Source organism: Hyla sarda, chromosome 1 (assembly GCF_029499605.1).
Source record: "Hyla sarda isolate aHylSar1 chromosome 1, aHylSar1.hap1, whole genome shotgun sequence".
Lineage (NCBI taxonomy): Eukaryota > Metazoa > Chordata > Amphibia > Anura > Hylidae > Hyla > Hyla sarda.
This window is the reverse complement of record NC_079189.1, coordinates 159,729,180-159,752,237: the sequence shown is the minus strand read 5'-3', so window position 1 is coordinate 159,752,237 and position 23,058 is coordinate 159,729,180. Positions and strand designations below refer to the sequence as shown.

The 23,058-nt window shown below is 44.0% G+C and overlaps 1 protein-coding gene across 2 annotated transcripts in view; it reads right to left on the bottom strand.

Annotated features, from left to right (window-relative positions):
* Positions 1-23,058, bottom strand: part of SLC7A11 (solute carrier family 7 member 11) — a 290,966-nt gene that overhangs the window by 54,849 nt on the left and 213,059 nt on the right. For both annotated transcript variants that reach the window (XM_056563367.1, XM_056563370.1), the window contains exons 10-11: positions 3,738-3,887; positions 2,225-2,402 (exon numbers count right to left, since the gene is read on the bottom strand). In XM_056563367.1, coding sequence (XP_056419342.1) covers positions 2,225-2,402; positions 3,738-3,887 — 328 coding nt within the window. The remainder of the gene's footprint in view (positions 1-2,224; positions 2,403-3,737; positions 3,888-23,058) is intronic.

Below are 23,058 nucleotides of genomic sequence, written 5' to 3'. Positions count from 1 at the left end.
CTCTCGGCGCGCGCGGCCCTGCTCTCTAGGGCGCGCGTGCGCCGCCTTCAGTAAATTTAAAGGGCCAGCACACCGGTAATTGGTGCGCTGGTCCCTCACTCTCCCTGCCTTCACTAATAAAAGCCTCCTGCCCCTTCCTGCCCTTGCCGGATCTTTGTGCCCTAGTGCCTCAGAGAAAGCGTTCCTTTAGTGTGTCTGTTTGCCAAATCCGTTGCTACCGCCTACTCGCCTATGAACCCTTGCCGCCTGCCCTGACCTCTGCTATGTCCGACTAAGCTACTGCCTGCTCCCTGTGTACCACGCCATATCAGCTGCCTGAGAGGTTGAGTTGCTACTGGAGGATACGACCTGGTGGTTACCACCACAGCAAGACCATCCCACCTTGCGGCGGGCTCTGATGAAAACCAGTAACCACTTAGAACCGGTCCTCTGATACAACCCGCGTCATCGCCTCTCAGGTCCAGTGGATCCACTACCAGTCCTGCCGGTACATGACAGTTGCCTCCATGTTGGCTCCTGCACCCCACCCATCTTTATAAAGTGCTGGATATATATATATATTAATGTATGATGCCTATTTACAGCATATTAATGAGAAGAGAAAAAAGGGAAAGACAAAAAAGGCACATAGATTTCTATAGGTACCTAATTACAGATGTCTGCAACATAGTTACATAGCAGAGTCATACAATCATGTAAAGACTTAAACTCAAATGTCTCAGAAAAAGGAATATAATGTCAGGTAAAAAGTACATTTAGCAAGTCTTATGTATAAATTATGACATGTACAAAGAGGCAGAAAAAGCGATCAGCACTTCCAGTATAATGGCTGGTGGACACTAATTGCTATGCGCTGAGGAGAGTCCTCCAGTGTGTACGGAGCACCGACCGCCCGTGCTCGGTGCTACCAACCCCCTATGGATAGCAGTCCACAATGCAAGCACAAGTTCATTCAAGAAAATGAAAAGAAAGGGATCGTGAGTGCTCCCCCTTTTTTTTCATTTTCTTGAATGAACTTGTGCTTAAATTATGACATGTGTTTGTGACATTATAAGTTAAAATGTATAAATTTATAGAATTTATGCTGCGAGCAGGACAGATTTAAGTTTTCCAAACCACCTTATAAGTTATAAACATGATCACATGACAGTACAGATGAGTCTATTCTTAACTGTTCTTGTATTTAGTAAATGTGTACCTCTCATTTTCAAAACTTTTTATATAATGGAGATAATAACATTATATGCATATTTGTAATTTACATAGCTTAAAGGGGTACTCCGGTGGAATACATTTTTTCATGTCAACTGGCTCCAGTTAAACAGATTTGTAAACTACTTCTATTAAAAAACCTTAATCCTTCCAGTACTTATCAGCTACTGTATACTGCAGAGGAAGTTGAGTTGTTGTTTTCTTTCTGACCACAGTGCTCTCTGCTGACACCTCTGTCCATGTAAGGAACTGTCCATAGTAGGAGCAAATCCCCATAGCAAACCTCTCCTGCTCTGGACAGTTCATGACATAGACAGAGGTGTCAGCAGAGAGCACTGTGGTCAAACAGAAAAGAACATCTCAACTTTCTTTGTCGTATGCAGCAGCTGATAAGTACTGGAAGGGTTAAGATTTTTTTTAATAAAAGTAATCTACAAATCTGTTTAACTTTCTGGAACCAGTTGATGTGAAAAAAAAAAAATGTTTTCCTACCTGAGTACCCCTTTAACAAATGTGTATAATTTTTGGGGAAAAAATGCTGTCTTATACCTGCAGCTATTGCCTGTGTGTCTCAGTGCTAAGACAAAATACAGGAAGAGTTGGCGGGACAAGTAGGGCACTGTGCTGGCTCCTGGCTTGTCAATCAGGCTGCTGTGTGAGCCGGGGTGTTACAAAACTTTACTTAACAGAGCGCACACACTTCCTGTATCTTGTCTCTACACAGAGACACACAGGCAATAGCAGAAGGGACAACATTATTTTTTCACAAAAAAATATACACATTTTTTAACCGATGCATATTAAAAATAAACATATAATGTTATTAAGTACATTATATAATAAAGTTTTAGCAAATGAACATTTAGGGATTCCAATTTTTAATGATACAAACACAAATACAATATAGTATTGTGACATGTTAAGCTGGTCATCTAGCATCTTACATATCGTGACATGTTGAGTCATGAGGAAAGGTAAACAAGAAAACATATGGTAACTTGAGCCATTTTACCTGAAAACTTTTGGAACCAATTTGGTTTCTTATCCCAGATGACAAAAAGATAGTAAGCAGGAACACCAGTCAGGGTAATTGCAAAGCCGATCCCTGTGTTTATGGGATCTGAGTATAGTGATAAAGTCACCATAAACAAACAGGTGAAGGAAAATAATGCTGGTATAAAAATTGGCACCTGAGAGAAAAAAAACAACAACAAAAAAATAAATGCCTACCTGTACATAGTATATTATACTTTCACTCAATACATATAGTCCATTTTAACATATCCTAACTGAATATGTATTCTACTAAGGCATGTTATATATGTTTGGTTTCAGATTTATGAGTAAGTCGAGAGACCCGTTTTTATTTTTTTTTCTTATTTTTTCAAAGGCTTTCAAATTATGTTGACAATTGTACCCATGTATTGCATTATCTACACTATACTGTCGACGGTGTTGTACATTTTTTTATGGTCACACCACAGGCAGTTAACAAGGATGAAAATCACACTATTAACAAGGCCAATAAGCCCATAAAATAATGTATGGTGTAAGTGAGACTGAAGCTAAAACTATGTAAATATAATTCAGAATAATTCTAGCATAAATAAGCACGGTTTCTGGTAAACTAAGTTGGCATGCTTTTGAAATATTAGCTAAGAGTATCATCATTCAAAGGCAGGTTTTGAACCACTGACGTACCGCAACTAAAGCTTGGATGAGAATATGCTAATACGATACTTTCAACCATCTTACGCTAGAACATTTTATGACCCGGCAAGGGCCATAAATCATTAAAAAAATAAAATATTCATAAATAAAGCCTATTGCTGCTTACTTATAAAAAACTATAAAGAAATATTCTGTTTATTTCAAAGTCAGGACTGAATACTCTCTGTTACAACACAAACTTTTTGTCTTGGCAGCAAACTTTCCAAAGCCGTTTCTTAGAAGCGGCTAGCCATGTTGTTTAATACAGTTAGCTACACATTCAGAAGGCTGTATATTATTTGGTGATGCACAATCTTCCTCAATCTCCCCTGACACTGAAAGGTTCCATGTGGCATATCACAATTAAAGGGGTACTCCGACGCTAAAACATCTTATCCCTTATCCAAAGGATAGGGGACAAGATGTATGATTGTGGGGGTCCTGCCACTGGGGACCCCTTCAATCTGTCATTCCGCACCAGCCTTTGTGAGCTCTCCGCAGCGCTGGAGACTCCAAGTGTGAAGCGTGACGACCACTGGGCCGGAGTATCGTGACATCATGACTCCGCCCCCATGTGACATCATGTCCCGCCCCCTCAATGCAAGTCTATGGGAAGGAGCATCCCGCTTCACACTTGGAGCCTTCAGCGCTGCGGAGAGTTTACAAAGGTGGGTGCGGAATGACAGATTGTGGGGGTCCCCAGTGGCAGGACCCCCGCGATCATACATCTTATCCCCTATCCCTTGTATAGGGGATAAGATGTATTAGGGCCGGAGTACTCCTTTAATGTCAGTCAGACACAGAGGTGAGTGTACCTTGAAAGGACGATGCATCTCAGGTCGTTTGTACCGTAGATAAATGAGTCCAACAACAGCCAGGCCAATGAAAAGCCACCGAGCGAAGCTGAGGAAATTTAGGAGGCTGTAGATATCCCCGCTGAACAGCATTACCATTGTTAGTGGATACTGCAAAAAGAAGAAGAGCTAATTTGTACCGAATCAATACACTCTGTGTTTACTAAAATTGGTTATCTACAAATCAGTTCAGGCAATTTTATGTCCCTCTTTATTTATCATTTTAGGGTATTCCATTTCTTAGAGCCAGCTGTCCATCAGCAGAACATAGGGACCAGGCTGATACTTACACATGGTAGTATTGTGCTCCAGGTCTTCCAGGATATTCCAGGAAAAAACTTTTTTTTTCTATATCAACTGGCTCCAGAAAGTTAAACAGATTTTTAAATTACTTCTATTACAAAATCTTATTTCTTCCAATAATTATCAGCTGCTGAAGTTTAGTTGTTCTTTTCTGTCTGGCAACAGTGCTCTCTGCTGACATCTCTGCTTGTCTCGGGAACTGCACGGAGTAGAAGAGGTTTGCTATGGGGATTTACTTCTATTCTGGACAGTTCCCAAGACAGGCATCATCAGAGAGCACTTAGACAGATAAGAACAACTCAACTTCAGCAGCTCATGAGTACTAAAAGGATTAAGTTTTTTTTATAGAAGTAATATACAAATATGTTTAACTTTCTGGGGCCAGTTGATATATAAAAAAAAGTTTTTTTCCTGGATAACCCCTTTAAGCAATATTTGCAAGTCAAAATCAGGAGTTCAGCCTATGGGACAAATCTGTAATGGAAAGATCTGCACCTATTTTGCATTTTGGCCCCACTCCTCACTTAAACATACTATGGCAAAATACTGATAAGTTTGGGTTCAGATATAAAAGATTATACTAGTTAGAAGGTCAGTGGATGGAGAGATATTTCTAATTCTTAGACAGTATAAACTTAGACTAAACAGTCTACAAATCAGATTTAAAACAATGACTGTTTGAAAGTCTTGTGTATCTTTACACTTTAAAATTGTTACGTATGGTCATGGAAGGAGTTCACACTATTCTCGCCCACTCCCCTATCCCTGCCTACTTACGTACCTGCCCTAGGTGACAGGTCCGTTACCACGGTGACAGTCCCTACCTAGACAAGTGAGGGACGTAATTGTCAAAATAATAAAATACAATAATACAGACTCAGGTCAAGGAACAGTAGGGAACAGACTAACAAAGCCAAACTAACATGCACACAATAAGTCCAAGTCCACTATCTGCGTCAAAATCCAGGAGTTTGTCAGAGTACAAAGATCAGTAATACCAAAGAGAAAAGTCAGAGAGCAGAGCCAAAGGGTCAAAATGCCAGATATAACAGATACAGTATTAAGCGAGCTGGAGTACAAACTGAGCTCTATAGCAGGCAGCAATTGGAAGTAGACTGCCAACTTAAATAGGCCCAGACCAGGCGCTCACATCAAGGTCAGCTGACCAGTCCAGACAGTCCAGGCAAAACAAAACAGAGTGAGAGCTGTCAGAACCGTTTAACCCCCATGGCTCCTGACAAAAATGCATTGAAAAGGTGGCACACATCATGTAAGACAGCTGTTTTATTTGTCACCCTCAATGTGTCTATGGCGACTCAATGGTGCTAATAATATTTTTACTAATTATGTTACCTTCTCAATAGTCATCTACATGAAGATAAAAGGAGGTTATATATCACATTGTCTAAAGAAAACACACCAGGCACACCAGGCACTCTGTCCACAGCCTCCATCACAAATTCCATTTAAAAGCTTCATGCAGCATTTATTTGTCCTGTTAAAATGAAAAACTGATGGACCCCTTTAATGTCTATGGGGGCTTTCAAGATCCATTGATGACCATCGTCCATCATGTAATGGACGGGCTGGCTTTCTCAAGTTATTCTCTTTGAACAAAATCTGCGACACAGGCCTCAAACCGCACGCCTCACACAGATTAGGATGACACCCCACACAGCATTCCTGATTTTTGCTATTTATGTGGTATTTTTTTGCCACTTTTATAGCATTTGTTTCATTCTTCCCCCACTTACAGAATTACTTTACTGTCTATATTACATTACCAAATCCACTACATACAAGACATTTTTTAACAGTAACATTTTTCAAATGATTTTAATTTTCCAAATTTTATTTCAAAACACTGCATGCTGTAGGTATGCCACTTTATGGCAGTATGATATTGGGATAGGACATTATTGTACTATGTGGCTAATAGGTACTAGTACTACAGGAGACCTGTCTCATGAAAAGTGGGGCAACATATCTGCTTTAAGTTCACCCAAATGTTTACTTAATCTGAAGAACATAATAGAGTTTCCCAGAAGTAAAGCAATGATTGTGTGATGAACGCTAATGCCGTATATGGTTACTTGACAACTACCGTATTTATCGGCGTATAACACAAATTTTTTAGGCTAACATTTTTAGCCTAAAGTCTATCTGTGTGTTATATGCGGGCGCTTTAAATCAATGAACTGCAGCGGCTTTTGCAGGTGCAGAGACCTGCCGTCGCTGACGGCTTCTCTGCCCCTGCCTGTCCTGGGGTCTAGAGCCCTGCTGCTGCCGCTTCTCTCCCCCTGCTATCGGCGTCGCTGCCCCTTCTCTCCCCCTGACTATAGGTGCCGCTGCCCCATTGCCGGCGTCGATAGCCAGGGGGAGAGAAGGGGCCGCTGCTCCCATTGCCTCCCCCATCCCCGGTTGTATACCTGTTGCCGGGGTCAGGTCTGCGCTGCTTCTGGCCTGCGGTGTGGCATCCTCTGCGTCGTTGCTATGCGAGATGCAATGACCAGTGACGTCACTCGTCATTGTGCCTCGCTGTGCAGTGCATAGCAACGAAGCAGGGCACGCCACACCGGAGGCCAGAAGCAGCTCAGACCCGACCCCGGCAACAGGTAATTATACAACCGGGGATGGGGGAGACAACGGCGCAGGCAATGGGTGCCGCTGCCCCTTCTCTCCCCCTGGCTATCGGCACCACTGCCCCATTGCCGGCACCACTTCTCTCCCCCTTGGTTATCGGCGCCAGCAATAGGGCAGCGGCACTGATAGCCAGGGGGAGAGAAGGGGCAGCGGCGCCAATAGCAGGGGGAGAGAAGCGGTAGCAGCAGGGTTCTAGACCCCAGGAAAGGCAGGGGGAGAGAAGCGGGCAGCGACGGCCTCTCCCCCTGCCTTTCCTGGGGCTTCTACGGGGTCAGAAACAGTGTATCGGGGTATACACTTGCACACACACGCACCTTCATTTTACCAAGGATATTTGGGTAAAAAATGTTTTTACCCAAATATCCTTGGTAAAATGAGGGTGCATATTATAGGCCGGTGCGTGGTATACCCCAATAAATACGGTAAATTCTAATGCAAGATGTGCTTTTCAGTTGACAAGGCTGAAAGGTTGATGTTCATTTACGTCAATGTGTTGTAACTAGCAGTTAGTAACAGTATAGTGTGACTGCTCCAGCTGTTGTAGTTTTCATTAGACATGCATCACGCACCAGTAATACTGAAGAGGGGCAACAGTATTATTATGATGATGCTTCACTGGATCCATGTACTATTGTTATACCTGTACATCAAAAAAGAAGGATCTATTATTTTATCTAGTAATGCAAAACCCATTTCCCAAGGTAGCAGAGCTGAATGAATATTATTAGCAGCTGTGTGGAAAAAAACATTGAAGAACACACAAAGAGTACAAGCAATGTGATGCATTTACACAGTTACTAGTTATGCAGAAATAGATGCAGAAGATAGTTATGCAGATTTAGGCTATGTTCACACACTGTGTTTGAGCCTCATTTTAGCCATGAATGGTTTAACAATGAACCAAAGGCAAAAATGCCTGCAAAAGCTGTATGTGGCCTAACCCCTCTATAAGACTATGTTTTCTGCAGAGACTGTATTTACAGTTCAGTTGTACTATATTGTTGTTCCTCTTATATGACTGACATTCAATTACTGTACATTATTTCAATTCTCTTTACTGTACATCATTAATGTGCTCATACGACTTGTATTGGATTTTCCTGCAATTATTTTTACATTGTATTGTTGTCAGTCTTCATAATAATAAAATGTTTTACAAAAAAAAACTGTGTATGAACAGAAAATAAGACTCTTTTTGAAAATAAGACTCAAATTGAAGTAAAAAAAATGGTATGTGAACACAGTCTTAAAGGTAATGAGTCATCAGAAAAAGAAATTGCTTCAACCTGGTTTTTCTGTTGGCAATATTTTTAAGAATTTTTAGTGATGTTTTTTTCTCATTTCCATTTTACTATCTATATTTTAGAATAATCCTAAAGTTTTCATTTTGGCCACTAGTTCTAAAACTATGCTAAGACTTCCTGTTCTGTAGAGGTTATTTCCTAGTAATGCCATTTTTCTAAGCATAGACAGGAGTACAGTGACACCAGTAAAGAGATAACACTGGATCCACCATCATCCACTGCCTTCATGAAGAATGACCTCTGAGAAGATGATAGAAAAAGCCCAGTACCATTTGAACAACTCATTAAGCCTGCTATGTCACATATTTAAGGCAAGAAACATTCATAGATTCATGGAGAGATTTTACTTTGTACTATTGATGTCCTGCAATATATTCTGAATTTGGTTGTTGGCTGATTTGTAAAAACAAATATATATACAGACTGGGTAGGCATTAAGGTTTATTCTATTTGCTCAATAAAAAGCGGTGATCCAATCTAGAGTACTAGCTTGACTGTGCTCAGGCAGCGATAGCCTTTAAAACATGACCTTTCATGGTACTCGAGTAGTGGAGATGAGATGCACTCAGTTCAAGAAATAAAACCTGTCCACATACTAGAACAGTGAAAGATGGGAAACAATATATATGTCACGATGCCGGCTGGCAGGTAGTGGATCCTCTGTGCCAGAGAGGGATGGCGAGGACCGCGCTAGTGGACCGGTTCTAAGTCACTACAGGTTTTCACCAGAGCCCGCCGCAAAGCGGGATGGTCTTGCTGCGGCGGTAGTGACCAGGTCGTATCCACTAGCAACGGCTCACCTCTCTGGCTGCTGAAGATGCTGAAGATAGGCGCGGTACAATGGAGTAGGCAGAAGCAAGGTCGGACGTAGCAGAAGGTCGGGGGCAGGCGGCAAGGATCGTAGTCAGGGGCAACGGCAGGAGGTCAGGAACACGGACTAGGAACAGACAAGGAATGCTTTCACTAGGCACAAGTGCAACAAGATCCGGCAAGGGAGTGCAGGGGAAGTGAGGTAATATAGGGAAGTGCACAGGTGATTACCAATTAAGCTAATTGGGAAGATTGGGCCAGGCACCATCATTGGTGCACTGGCCCTTTAAATCGCAGAGACCCGGCGCGCGCGCGCCCTAGGGAGCGGGGCCGCGCGCGCCGGGACAGGACCGAGGGAGAGCGAGTCAGGTACGGGGACCGGGGTGCGCATCGCGAGCGGGCGCTACCCGCATCGCGAATCGCACCCCGGCTGAAGGCGGGACCGCAGCGCACCCGGTCAGTGGATCTGACCGGGGCGCTGCAACAACGAAGATGAGGCGAGCGCTCCGGGGAGGAACGGGGACCCGGAGCGCTCGGCGTAACAGTACCCCCCCCCTTGGGTCTCCCCCTCTTCTTGGGGCCAAAGAACCTGAAAAAAAACTCAATTTTTCCGTGAAGAGGTCCGATGCAAATTAGGAGGGGTTCAGTGTGGAAACGTACAAGACAGTCCAATCTTTTATTGTAAAAACAATAGATGTAGAGGGGTCTGGCGAGACTGGTCACAGGAACGTAGAACCTGTTGATGAGAGAGGCCAAAAAAAATTTTCCTGCAGATCCGGAATCCAAGAAGAGCATAGTAGAGAAGGAGAAGGTAGAGGCAGATATCCGCACAGGCACAGTAAGGCGTGGAGAAGCAGAGTTGACATCAAGAACTGTGTCACCTTCGTGCGGAGTCAGCGTGCGTCTTTCCAGGCGGGGAGGACGGATAGGACAATCCTTCAGGAAGTGTTCGGTACCGGCATAGTACAGGCAAAGATTCTCCATGCGGCGTCGTGTCCTCTCTTGAGGTGTCAAGCAAGACCGGTCAACATGCATAGCCTCCGCGGCGGGAAGCACAGGAACAGATTGCAGAGGACCAGAGGAGAGAGGAGCCGGAGAGAAAAAACGCTTCGTGCGAACAAAGTCCATATCCAGGCGGAGCTCCAGACGCCATCCGGAAGAACGCATGTCAATGCGAGTGGCTAGATGAATGAGTTCATGTAGGTCAGCAGGAGTCTCTCGTGCGGCCAGAACATCTTTAATGTTGCTGGATAGGCCTTTTTTAAAGGTCGCGCAGAGAGTCTCACTATTCCAGGACAACTCGTAAGCAAGAGCACGGAACTGAATGGCGTACTCGCCAACGGAAGAAACACCCTGGGCCAGGTTCAGCAGGGCAATCTCGGCTGAAGAAGCTCGGGCAGGTTCCTCAAAGACACTTCGAATTTCCGAGAAGAAGGAGTGTACAGAGGCAGTGACGGGGTCATTGCGGTCCCAGAGCGGTGCGGCCCATGACAGGGCTTTTCCAGACAGAAGGCAGAACACGAAAGCCACCTTAGACCTTTCAGTAGGAAACTGGTCCGACATCATCTCCAAGTGCTGGGAACATTGCGAAAGAAAGCCATGGCAATACTTAGAGTCCCCATTAAATTTGTCCGGCAAGGACAGGCGGAGGCTAGGAGTGGCCACTCGCTGCGGAAGGGGTGCAGGAGCTGGCGGAGGAGATGATTGCTGAAGAAGTTGCGAATGTTGGCGCACTTCCGACAGCTGGTGGGTTAGAAGGGCGACCTGTCGGGCGATATCAGAGGCAACTGGCAGGGGATGTTGGTGCAAAATGGTGGACACTTCCGACAGCTGGTGGGTTAGATGGGCGATCTGTCGGGCGATATCAGAGACAACTGGCAGGGGAACCTCAGCGGGATCCATGGCCGGATCTACTGTCACGATGCCGGCTGGCAGGTAGTGGATCCTCTGTGCCAGAGAGGGATGGCGAGGACCGCGCTAGTGGACCGGTTCTAAGTCACTACAGGTTTTCACCAGAGCCCGCCGCAAAGCGGGATGGTCTTGCTGCGGCGGTAGTGACCAGGTCGTATCCACTAGCAACGGCTCACCTCTCTGGCTGCTGAAGATGCTGAAGATAGGCGCGGTACAATGGAGTAGGCAGAAGCAAGGTCGGACGTAGCAGAAGGTCGGGGGCAGGCGGCAAGGATCGTAGTCAGGGGCAACGGCAGGAGGTCAGGAACACGGACTAGGAACAGACAAGGAATGCTTTCACTAGGCACAAGTGCAACAAGATCCGGCAAGGGAGTGCAGGGGAAGTGAGGTAATATAGGGAAGTGCACAGGTGATTACCAATTAAGCTAATTGGGAAGATTGGGCCAGGCACCATCATTGGTGCACTGGCCCTTTAAATCGCAGAGACCCGGCGCGCGCGCGCCCTAGGGAGCGGGGCCGCGCGCGCCGGGACAGGACCGAGGGAGAGCGAGTCAGGTACGGGGACCGGGGTGCGCATCGCGAGCGGGCGCTACCCGCATCGCGAATCGCACCCCGGCTGAAGGCGGGACCGCAGCGCACCCGGTCAGTGGATCTGACCGGGGCGCTGCAACAACGAAGATGAGGCGAGCGCTCCGGGGAGGAACGGGGACCCGGAGCGCTCGGCGTAACAATATATATATATATATATATATATATATCTGTACACAAGCCAACGGAGACAAGGAGCTGTTTATTCAGCACCACCACCTTGGAATCCTGTTCATGATAGATCAACTAAGTACAGCAATCTCATACATGGAAAGCTGCAGCCTCCTCAAAATGAAGCATTTGTCAAAAATCAACAAACCCAGAAAATTCTAAAACATCAAGGGTGTCGAGAGAGAGAGAGAGAGAGAGAGAGAGAGAGAGAGAGAGAGAGAGAGAGAGAGAGAGAGAGAGAGAGAGAGAGAGAGAGGTATGAATGAATGGATAGATAGATAAATAGGTAGACAGATAGATGATAGATACATAGATGGATAGATAAACATGAGATAAAGGGATGGATAGATAGATAGAGTCGGGCAAAAAGTATTTAGTCAGCCAGCAATTGTGCAAATTCTCCCATCCAAAAAGATGAGAGAGGCCTGTAATTTTAATCATAGGTATACCTCAACTATGAAAGAAGTAATCAGAGAAAAAATCCATAAAATCCCATGGTATGATTTTTAAAGAATGTGTTTGCAAATTATGGTGGAAAATAAGTATTTGGTAACCTACAAACAAGCAAGATTTCTGGCTGTCACATACCTGTAACTTCTTCTTTAAAAGTCTCCTCTCTCCTCCACTTCTTACCTATATTAATGGCACCTGTTTGAACTTGTTATCAGTATAAAAGACACCTGTCCACAACCTCAAACAATCACACTCCAAACTCAACTATAACCAAGACCAAAGAGCTATCAAAGGACACCAGAAACAAAATTGTAGACCTGCACCAGGCTGGGAAGACTGAATCTAATAGGCAAGCAGCTTGGTGTGAAGAAATCAACTGTGGGAGCAATTATTTGAAAATGGAATAAAAGACCATTGATAATCTTCCTCGATCTGGGGCTCCACGCAAGATCTCACCCAGTGGTGTCAAAATGATCCCAACAGCGGTGAGCAAAAATCTCAGAACCACACAGGGGACCGAGTGAATGACCTGCAGAGAGGTGGGACCAAAGTAACAAAGGCTACCATCAGTAACACACTACTCCGCCAGGGACTCAAATCATGCAGTGCCAGATGTGTCCCCCTGCTTAAGCCATTACATGTCCGAGCCTGTCTGAAGTTTGTTAGAGAGCATTTGGATGATCCAGATGAGTATTGGGAGAATGTCATATGGCCAGATGAAACCAAAGTAGAACTTTTTGGTAAAAACTCAACTCATCGTGTTTGAAGGAGAAAGAATGCTGAGTTGCATCCAAAGAACATCATACCTACTGTGAAGCATGGGGTTGGAAACATTATGCTTTGGGGTTGTTTTTCTGCAAAGGGACCAGGATGACTGATCCATGTAAAGGAAAGAATGAATGGGTCCATGTATTGTGAGATTTTGAATGAAAACCTCCTTTCATCAGCAGGGGCATTACAGATGAAACGTGGCTGGGTCTTTCATCATGACAATGATCCCAAACACACCCCCTGGGCAACGAAGGAGTGGCTTCATAAGAATCATTTCAAGGTCCTGGAGTTGCCTAGCCAGTCTCCAGATCTCCACCCCATAGAAAACCTTTGGAGGGAGTTGAAAGTCTGTGTTGCCCAACAACAACCCCAAAACATCACTTCTCTAGAGGAGATCTGCATGGAGGAATGGGCCAAAATACCAGAAACAGTGTGTGAAAACCTTGTGAAGACTTACAGAAAACGTTTGACCTTGCCAACAAAGGGTATAAAACAAAGTATTGAGATTAACTTTTGTTATTGACCAAATACTTATTTTCAACCATAATTTGACAATTAGACAAAATTAAACAATGTTAGTTTATGGATTTTTCTTCTCATTATGTCTCTCATAGTTATAATGAAAATTACAGGCCTCTCTCATCTTTTTAAGTGGGAGAACTTGTACAATTGGTGGCTGACTAAATACTTTGTTTGCCCCACTGTAGATAGATATTAAATAAAGGGATAGATGGATGCTAAGAGAAAAAAAAAAGATTTATAAATTTAGTTGTTTGAGAATAATCTCAGTTTTATTGAAAAGGCATATACTGTATCTTACATAAGTAAGTATAACCCTCATATTTTTGTAAATATTTTATATGTTTTTATGGGAAATCACATATGCACAGACTGTATAACAATGTTTAATGTTGTTTCCCCTCAAAATAATTTAACACACTGCCATTAATATCGAAACCTTGGCAACAAAGGTGAGTACACCCCTAAGTGAAAATGTCCAACTAAGGCCAAAAGTGTCAATATTTTGTGTGGCCAACATTACTTCCCAGCACTGTCTTATAATGAGTAGTGTTGCTCACGAATATTCGCAATTCGAATATTATTCGCGAATATCGCATATTCGCGAATTCCGCGAATATAGCGCTATATATTCATAATTACGAATATTCGTTTTTTTTTTTGTTTTTTTTTTTTCACAGTACACATCACAGTGATCACCCCTTTCTGCTTCCAGCTTGTGTGGTGTAAAGAAGGCTGTAATACTACTGTGTGAGACTGTCGTGCGAAAATTCGCATATACGAAAATTAGCATATGCTAATTTTCGCATATGCGAATTTTCGCGTATGTTAATTTTGTATATGTTAATATTCACATATGTTAATTTTCGCATACGTGACTTTTCGCATATGCGAAAATAAAACGAGAATATAACGAATATGCGAATATTCGCGAATATATGACGAATATTCGTCCATATATTCGCGAATATTCGCGAATTCGAATATGGCCTATGCCGCTCAACACTAATAATGAGCAAGCTCTCTTAGTACTTAGAACTTAGCACTGAGAAAGCTTTCCGAAAATTAGGCTCATCAGGCTCGCCGAACTTTGGGTAAATGTTCGTTTTGCGGCAAGTTCGCGGCGAACCAGCAATTGAAGAATTAAGTCGCACTGCTGTGAGGCACAACTTAAAACACAGAGACTTAGACAGGCCAGGGAAGCGGACAAAATTGCTCTCTGCTCCCCAGCTGGCAAAGAGATCTCTCAATAGACAATAGATCTCTCTGCCAGGTGGAGAGCGGAGCACAATGCAACTCGCTTCCCTGGCCTGTAATCAACAATTGCAGCGAGTCTCAGGGGTAACACTCAGCATTCAGCAATTTTTGACATGTCTGACTGACATGTCAAAAGTGATTTCTAATCACAGTAACCCAACGATCTGTCCACAGCTCTGCTTTACTGTTAAATCTTCTAAGGGTGAGTGCTAAGTGTCAAATAAGCAAGGAAAGAGTTAAGTAGCACTGCTGAGTGCTACTTAATTATTTTGGGGTGTTGTATGCATGCAGTATACAGCAAAGGCTGTGCTCTGTATACAGAAGATTTTACTTACCAACTTTCCTCTTGATCCAGAGTTTGTTTTAAAAAGGCATGTTAAAAATGTATTATGTGAATGTGTGCTTTGTGTCAATGTGTTCCCAAACAAGGAGTCTCCAGCGGTTGTTAAACTATAACCCCCATCATTCCCAGACAGCCTTTAGCTATCTGGGAATGATGGAAGTTGAAGATTAGCAAAAGCAAGCCTCCAGCTGTTGCTAAACTGGAGGCTCGCTGTTGTTAAACTACAACTCCTATCATTTCCAGACAGTCAAAGGCTGTCTGGAAATGATAGGGGTTGTAGTTAAGCAACAGCTGGAGGCTCTCTGTTTAGAAACACACTGCTTTATGGGTGCACTTCCCAGGGAAGATCACCCTTAATATACTTACCCATTTTTTTGTGTTTTTCTTTTCTTCTAGTTTCAGATCCATGCATGCAGAGAACTTTGTCAGATATGGTGGACTACAACGGTTACCAGCATTTAGGGTGTTTTTTTGTAATTTTTTTTACATGTTGTTGTTTTTTTTATTTTCTTTACAGGCTTAGTTGTGGAAGCCGTCTTATAGACGGAGTCCATTACTTAGCCGTGGCTTAGTGTTAGCAATAAAAACAGCTAGCACTAACCCTGGATTATTACTCTGGTACCCACTGCCACAGGGGTACCAGGAAGAGCCGGTACCAACAGGTCTGGACTATCAAAAATGGCACTCCTGGGCCAAGAAGGTAACAGGCTGATGTTATTTAGGCTGAGGAGGGCCAATAACAATGATCCTGGTCCAGCCTTGTAACGTAAGGCTGTTGCTGCTTGGTTGGTTTATGGCTGAAACTGAAAATACATGGAACCACACATGTTTTTATTTATTCATGAAAAATTATGTGTGAGGTTCCCTGTATTTTCAGTAGCAGCCAGATATGAACCAAGCAACAACAGCCTGACATTATGAGGGTGGACAAGGACCATTGTTCTTGGCCCTCCCCAGCCTAAATAACATCAGCCAGTTACCGTCTAGGCACAGGCAGTGGCGTTGCGACCCGGGTGCGGGGGGTGTGGCCCGCACCGGGTGACACCAACCTAATGGGGTGACACCAAGACGCTCCGCAGCACCCCCCCCCCCCCAGCTACACCGACACCCCCCGTCTGTACCCGACCGGCAGCAAGACCCATCCCCCCCCTTCATCTGCGCTGTGCGCCCGTCCGACAGCACCACCCCCCCCTTCATCGCCGCTGTGCGCCCGTCCGTCAGCTGCCCCCCCCGGCCTTCATCGCCGCTGTGCGCCCGTCCGTCAGCTGCCCCCCCGGCCTTCATCGCCGCTGTGCGCCCGTCCGTCAGCACCACCGCATGGGACGTCAGTGACGTCACTCGCAGGGGGCCAGGAGAGAAGGAGCGCTGCGCTGGATGGGTGAGTGTGTGTGTCTCTCTGTCGCTATCTCTGTCTGTGTGTGACTGTCTGTGTGTGACTGTGTGTGTGTGTATGTATGTGACTGTGTGTGACTCTGTGTGTGTGTGTATGTGACCGTGTGTGTGTGTTGCAGGGGGACCCAGGAGCGCTACACCCCTGCCAATAATCATTTCTTGTATTGTAATTATGTAGGAGGCCTTCTGGTGTGCCAAGTATGCCTTATTTTCTGTGTGTGTGTGTGTGACTCTGTGTGTGTGTGTGTGTGTGTGTGTGTGACTGTGTGACTATGTGTGTGTGACTGTGTGTGTGTGTGTGACTGTGTGTGTGACTGTGTGACTCTGTGTGTGCGACTGTGTGTGTGACTCTGTGTGTCTGTGTCACTGTGTGACTCTGTGTGTGTGTGACTCTGTGTGTGTTTGTGTGTGTGTATGTGTTTTTTTTTTTTTTTTTGGGAGGGGGGGTTAAACAGCGATCTAATGTGGGGAGACTTTGACCCATTGTGGGGAACCTGCAAGGGAACCTGCGGCCTAATGTGGGGTAACTACTACCAAATGTGCGGAGTCTATGCTACCTAATGTGGGGATTCTATGCTACCTAATGTGGGGAGTCTATGCTGCCTAATGTGGGGAATCTGTGCTACCGAATGGGGGGAATCTATGCTACCTAATGTGGGGAAACTGCTACCTAATGTGGGGAATCTGTGCTACCTAATGTGGGGAAATTGCTACCTAATGTGGGGGAACACGTACCAAATGTGGGGAATCTATGCTGCCTAATGTGGGGAAAATATGCTACCTAATGTGGGGGAACTGCTGCCTACCTAAAGTGGGGGAACTGCTGCTTACCTAAGGCTCCCCCTGGCAGTAGCACCCTCATCATCCACCAGCAACACCCCCCCCCCCCAGCAGTAGCACCTCCATCATCAGATCCTGATGGTGGATGATGGCGGTGCTCCTGCCAGGAGGATGATCCTGCGGATGGATGATGGGGGTGATACTGCCAGGGGGGGATGGCCAGTTGCACCCTCATCATCCTCCAGCAACACCCCCCCAGTAGTAGCACCCCCATCATCCACTAGCAACACCACCAAAACCCCCCTCCCGTGGTAATAGCATCTGCTAACGGATGTTGAGGGGTGTTACTGCGGTTGTGGTATTATATTCAGAGGGTGCACTGTATGGCAACGTTAAATTCAGAGGGCACAGTTTGTGGTAGTATTATATTCAGAGGGCGCAGTTTGTGGTAGTATTATATTCAGAGGTACAGTGTGTGGCGGTATTATATTCAGGGGTACAGTATGTGGTAGATTTATATTCAGAGGGTACAGTATGTGATGGTATTATATTCATAATGTACAGTGTGTGGTAGTATTATATTCAGAGGGTACAGTGTGTGGCGGTATTATATTCAGGGGTACAGTATGTGGCAGATTTATATTCAGAGTGTACAGTATGTGTTGGTATAATATTCAGAATGTACAGTGTGTGGTAGCATTATATTCAGTGGGTATGGTGTATGGAAGGTTTATAATCAGAGTATAGTGTATCGTAGTATTATATTTAGAGGATATAGTGTCTGGCAGGTTTATAATAATACTTGTTTTCATATAGAGGATGAGAATGCGCTGACATAGTGAGGAGTCATCTGGGCGTCACATTCTGCAGACAGAAGTTTTAGCTGGACCAGGCGGTATGTACCATCTGAATTAGATAAGGGAAGACTATAGAGAAGACGTCACCTGTAGTCACTGATATCATTGTGTACTCTCCTCTCTATGTCCTATCAGAGCTGTAGTCTTTTGTAAGTTCTACAGTTATGATGAGTGAAACTACAACTCCCAGCATAACCTCACCACTGCTCAAAGGGGTACTCTACTGGAAAACATTTTTTTTTTTATCAATTGGTGCTACAAAGTTAAACGTATTTGTAAATTACTTCTATTTAAAAATCTTAATCCTTCCAGTACTTATTAGTTGCTGTATAAGTGATTCACAGGAAGTTCTTTTCTTTTTTAATTTATTTTCTGTCTGACCACAGTGCTCTGTGCTGACACCTTTGTCCATGTCAAGAACTGTCCATAGTAGGAGCAAATCCCCATAGCAAACCTATCCTGCTCTGGACAGTTCCTGACATGGACAGAGGTGTCAGCAAATAGCACTGTGGTCAGACTGGAAAGAACTACACAACTTCCTGTGGAGCATACAGCAGCTGATAAATACTGTAAGGATTAAGATTTTAAATAGAAGTAATTTAAAAATCTGTTTAACTTTCTGGCACCAGTTGATATAAAAGTAAATGTTTTCCAGTGGAGTACCCCTTTAAGTAATTCTGGGAGCTGTATATTTAAATGGTGAAAACTTCTTTAACACTTTCCTATTCTGTGGCAACTGGTATATCTGATTATTATACTGGAATTTCTCACAATGCGCTACAACAGTGGTGTCTGTCACAACAGGCTAAAAACTTACCGAGGGGGGGGGGGAGGTATGGGGGTGACGCCATTTTCTACCGCACCGGGTGACACCAACCCTAGCAACGCCACTGGGCACAGGAGCACCATTTTTATTCCCCGGGTCTCTTGATACTGTCTCTTCCCTGTACCCCTATGGTGGTGGGTACTGGGGTAATAATTGGGGGTTAGCACTAGCCGTTTTTGTGGCTAACACTAAGCATCTGTCTATAAAACCACTTCCACTACTACACGTTAATGTTATTCAAGAAAAAAAAAAAAAAAAATAAAACTTCCAGACAAGTCCTATTTAACTATTTTATTTAATTAAATAAATAAAAAAAAACTACTAGTCATCAATGTAGGCCACTGAATCTGATGTAGTTTCCTCTTCATACACGGATATGAGAAGAAAAAAATAAATTGATTAGCACATTTAGGGTACTCTCCATTGGGGAGAGAGCCAATAAAGCCTCCAGCTGTTGCTTAACTGCAACCCCATCATTCCCAGAAAGCCAAATGTGATCAACAACTTTTGATATGTCTGAATGATAGCAGAGCACTCTCATTACCATAGGCTCTCACGTCACTGGGACATGAGAGTGAATATTAATGGATATTTAAATAATAGGCGGGCAGTGCGATGCGTACAGGAAGAGGCAGGGGAGCAATAGAAGGCCCTATTGTGCAGCAAAGCTTCTCTGCATTCAAGCTACAAGGGGCCATAACTTCTAAAGTTTTTGAGAAATTTATGTAAGTGATCCCTCATTCTACTCCTGTTCACCCCACTATAACCCAGTGAATTGAGTTTAGTGCGATGAACAGCCTGTCAGCTCTCCTTAAAATCAGTACTGCTGTTTCAAATGTTTTTGTTGCTTTTCAAAATTTGCAGCTTTGCCCCTTTGACAGCTCGTGGTCAAAACTATAATGTCATGTGAAGATCCTACACTAACATTTTCCTAAATAGTTTAGAAACTACAAAAATTGTTTAATCCATAGATTTTCTAATTTCAAGGTAGACTTATGGGTCTATGTGTGCATGCTGCGCACTCAATAGGCTTAGCCTGTCTCCTGATAGCATGAGCCTCAGACGCCTTAATCCATCCTCAAGCAATGCATGAATTACTTCTTATATATGAAACGGACTATTAAATGGTTCTATGATTGTCACTTTAGGTTCACCAGTGCTGTAATGTAAATCACACTTGTTATTTTATAACACTTAAAGCAACACTTAAAAAGACATTCAATTTCCATGTATAAAAAGAGCTCATAAAACATTTATGGAGATGGCGTTTTAGCACACATTTTTATTTTTTTAATGCAATTCTATTTGACACTTAGATTTCATGATCATTGTTGAAAGAATGAGGTTTACATTCTATAACTAATTTCATAATAATATTTGAATGATGATGATGATTATTATTATTATAATTAGTATTACTATTTTATTTATTTATATTGTTACCAAAATAGAGGTTGCATAACAATTTTGCATGATATCACGGTCATATCTGTATTATCTATTGAAACCAGTAGAAGCACAGGGCCTATGATATAGCATTTAAAGCAATATTATTTTATGGAAATGATTCTATAGGCAGCAAATGCAAATGTAAGAACTTCATGGAGAATTTACTAAGATGCGCTAATGATAATAAATGTAAATGTTAGTCAATCTAAAATCTATAAATTATAGTAGATTTCCACTAAGATTTGCACCATTTTTGTGCCATAAATCTGCTGGGCCATGTGACATCATGCATTTCTATTTAAACCCAACAAATTTATCATGTTTATTTCTCAAAATGATAAGAGAGGTGTAAAAACATTACCCCATTTGTTATTCGGCATATTGTACATACTGTTATCATGACTAAGAGAATGAGTAGATAGAGTACATGTACCACAAATAGACATAATAATCAATGTAGGTCTTATCTCGCCTTTATTCCATCTGTCATTTAATAACATTAAACTTCTGGGAATGGACATTAGAGTATTGACATGAGTATTGATATGCTATTCTAGGAAGACCAATGATTTGCTTGTGTGCTTCTTGTTAGATTGTGTTTTTTGGAACCTAGGCATTCCGAAAAGTACAATAACTATGTAGTAGTTATATTAAACTCCTGCACAGGAGACAGAGCTTGAGGATTGGCTGTGCAGCACTTTGACTTTTATTTGACAAGCTTTTTTACCTACTGGGCAGAGCAGACTGTATCAAATAAATATTTAGTGTCATTTTGGCGCTCTGTACTGCATTTTGGTGTATTTTTTCATCTGAAGCAGAAACATAATGATTGGTATAAAATAAGAAAATGTAAAGTCCAACAAAAGGGTTATCCAGTCTTTAAAAGGGTACTCCCCGGGGGGGGGGGGGGGAATGTAATCAGCTGGAGCCAGAAAGTTAAACAGATTTGTAAATTACTTCTATTTTAAAATCATATCAGCTGCTGTATGTTCCACAGGAAGTTCTTTTCTTTATCAATTTCCTTTTTTGCCTGACCACAGTGCTCTCTGCTGATACCTCTGTCCATTTTAAGAACTATCCATTGTAGGAGCAAATCCCCATAGCAAACCTTTCCTGCTCCGGACAGTTCCTAAAATGGACAGAGGTGTCAACAGAGAGCACTGTGGTCAGGCAGAAAGGAAATTGTTACGCTCTGCGCTCCGTCCACAAGCTCCAGCCGTGAGCACAGTGTCCCGGTGTCCCCGACTGCCGGCAGGGCTGGGATTCGCATTGTGGGATGTGCCAGAATGTGAATCCCAGCCCATCACTCACCTTGCTCCGCTGCCTCTGTGTCTCAGCTCGGCGTCCCTGTCTCCTACTACGCTACTGCCTTATTCTTCGGCACCTTGCCTAGCCCAGCTACCTGTGTGATCGAGCCGTGTTGGGGGTAGCGACCTGGGTGTCGCCTGCCACAGCAAGCCCACCCTGCCTTGCAGCGGGCTCTGGTGAAGACCAGCGGCACCTTAGACTCTGCTCCCCGATACAGTCCAAGTAATCAGCCACCCAGGCTAGAGGATCCACAACCAGCTCCATCACAACAAGATCCGGCCATGGATCCCGCTGGGGTTTCTCTGCCTGATAGTCTGGATCTCGCTTCCATTGTGGTGCTCCAGTCACAGCAGTTGGCCCAGCAGGCACAGCAGTTTAGCCAGTTATCCGCCATGATGCAGCAGTTGCTAACTGCACAGCAACAATCACCACAACCTCCTCCTGCTGCTCCAGAGGCACCTCCCGCTCCTGCAGTCGTCTCCGGATCAAGACTCCGTCTGTCTCTTCCTGAGAAATATGAGGGTGATCCCAAGTCACATTGAACTAATGGTGGATCAATTCCCTACAGAACGAGCAAAGGTTGCCTTCATCCTCAGTCTTTTAACTGGAAGAGCTTTGGCCTGGGCATCTCCACTTTAGAATCGCAGTGATGCCCAAATAACCAATCTCCAGGCGTTTCTCAACAAATTTCGGGGTGTCTTCGAAGAACCTGCTCGAGCTTCCTCCGATGAGATGGCATTGCTGAGTCTTTCTCAGGGAAACTCCTCTGTGGGTGAGTATGCCATTCGGTATTGTACCCTGGCATTGGAGTTAGCATGGAATGATGAAGCTCTTTGTGCCACCTTCATGAGGGTTATGAAGTCAAATCAAGCATGTCCTCGCTGCCCGGGAATTGCCATCTAATCTGAATGAGCTTATACAGTTGGCATCCTGGATTGATATCCGTTTCTTAGAGCGACGTGAGGAACTACGCCAAGAAAGGGAGTCTGCACGACCTCGGCACCTTCTGGCACCTGTTTCCAGCAGCCACTGCAACCTTCCACGTTGCCTCCCGCAGTGGAGGCTATGCAGGTGGATAGGTCTCGCCTGACCCCAAAGGAAAGAACTCACCGATAAACTGAGAATCTGAGCCTATACTGCGCCAGTGAGGATCACTTCCTAAAAGATTGTCTTCTGCGTCGTTGGTCACAGGGAAACGCTTGCACCTAGGGGTTGTGGGTGAGGCTTTCTTAGGTGTGAATATCACCTCTCCACGCTTAAATATGATGGTCCAGCTTTTCCTACCCTCCAAAGAGATCACCATTCTTGCCTTTTTGGACTCTGGCTCCACAGGAAATTTTATTGATGCTTCCCTAGTACATAGGCATCGTCTGCAGGTGTCCCGCCAGTTAAAGCCTCTGTACATATCTACGGTTAATGGTGAAAGACTGTAATGTACTGTGCTATATGGCACAGAACCATTGTCTATGCAGGTCAGAGTCTCACATAGGGAGAACTTGTCCTTCTATGTTCTCCCACATTGTACTTCTCTCTTGCTTGGCCTTCCGTGGTTGCAACTCCATGCTCTGCTGCACGATTGGAAAACTGTGTCTCAAAA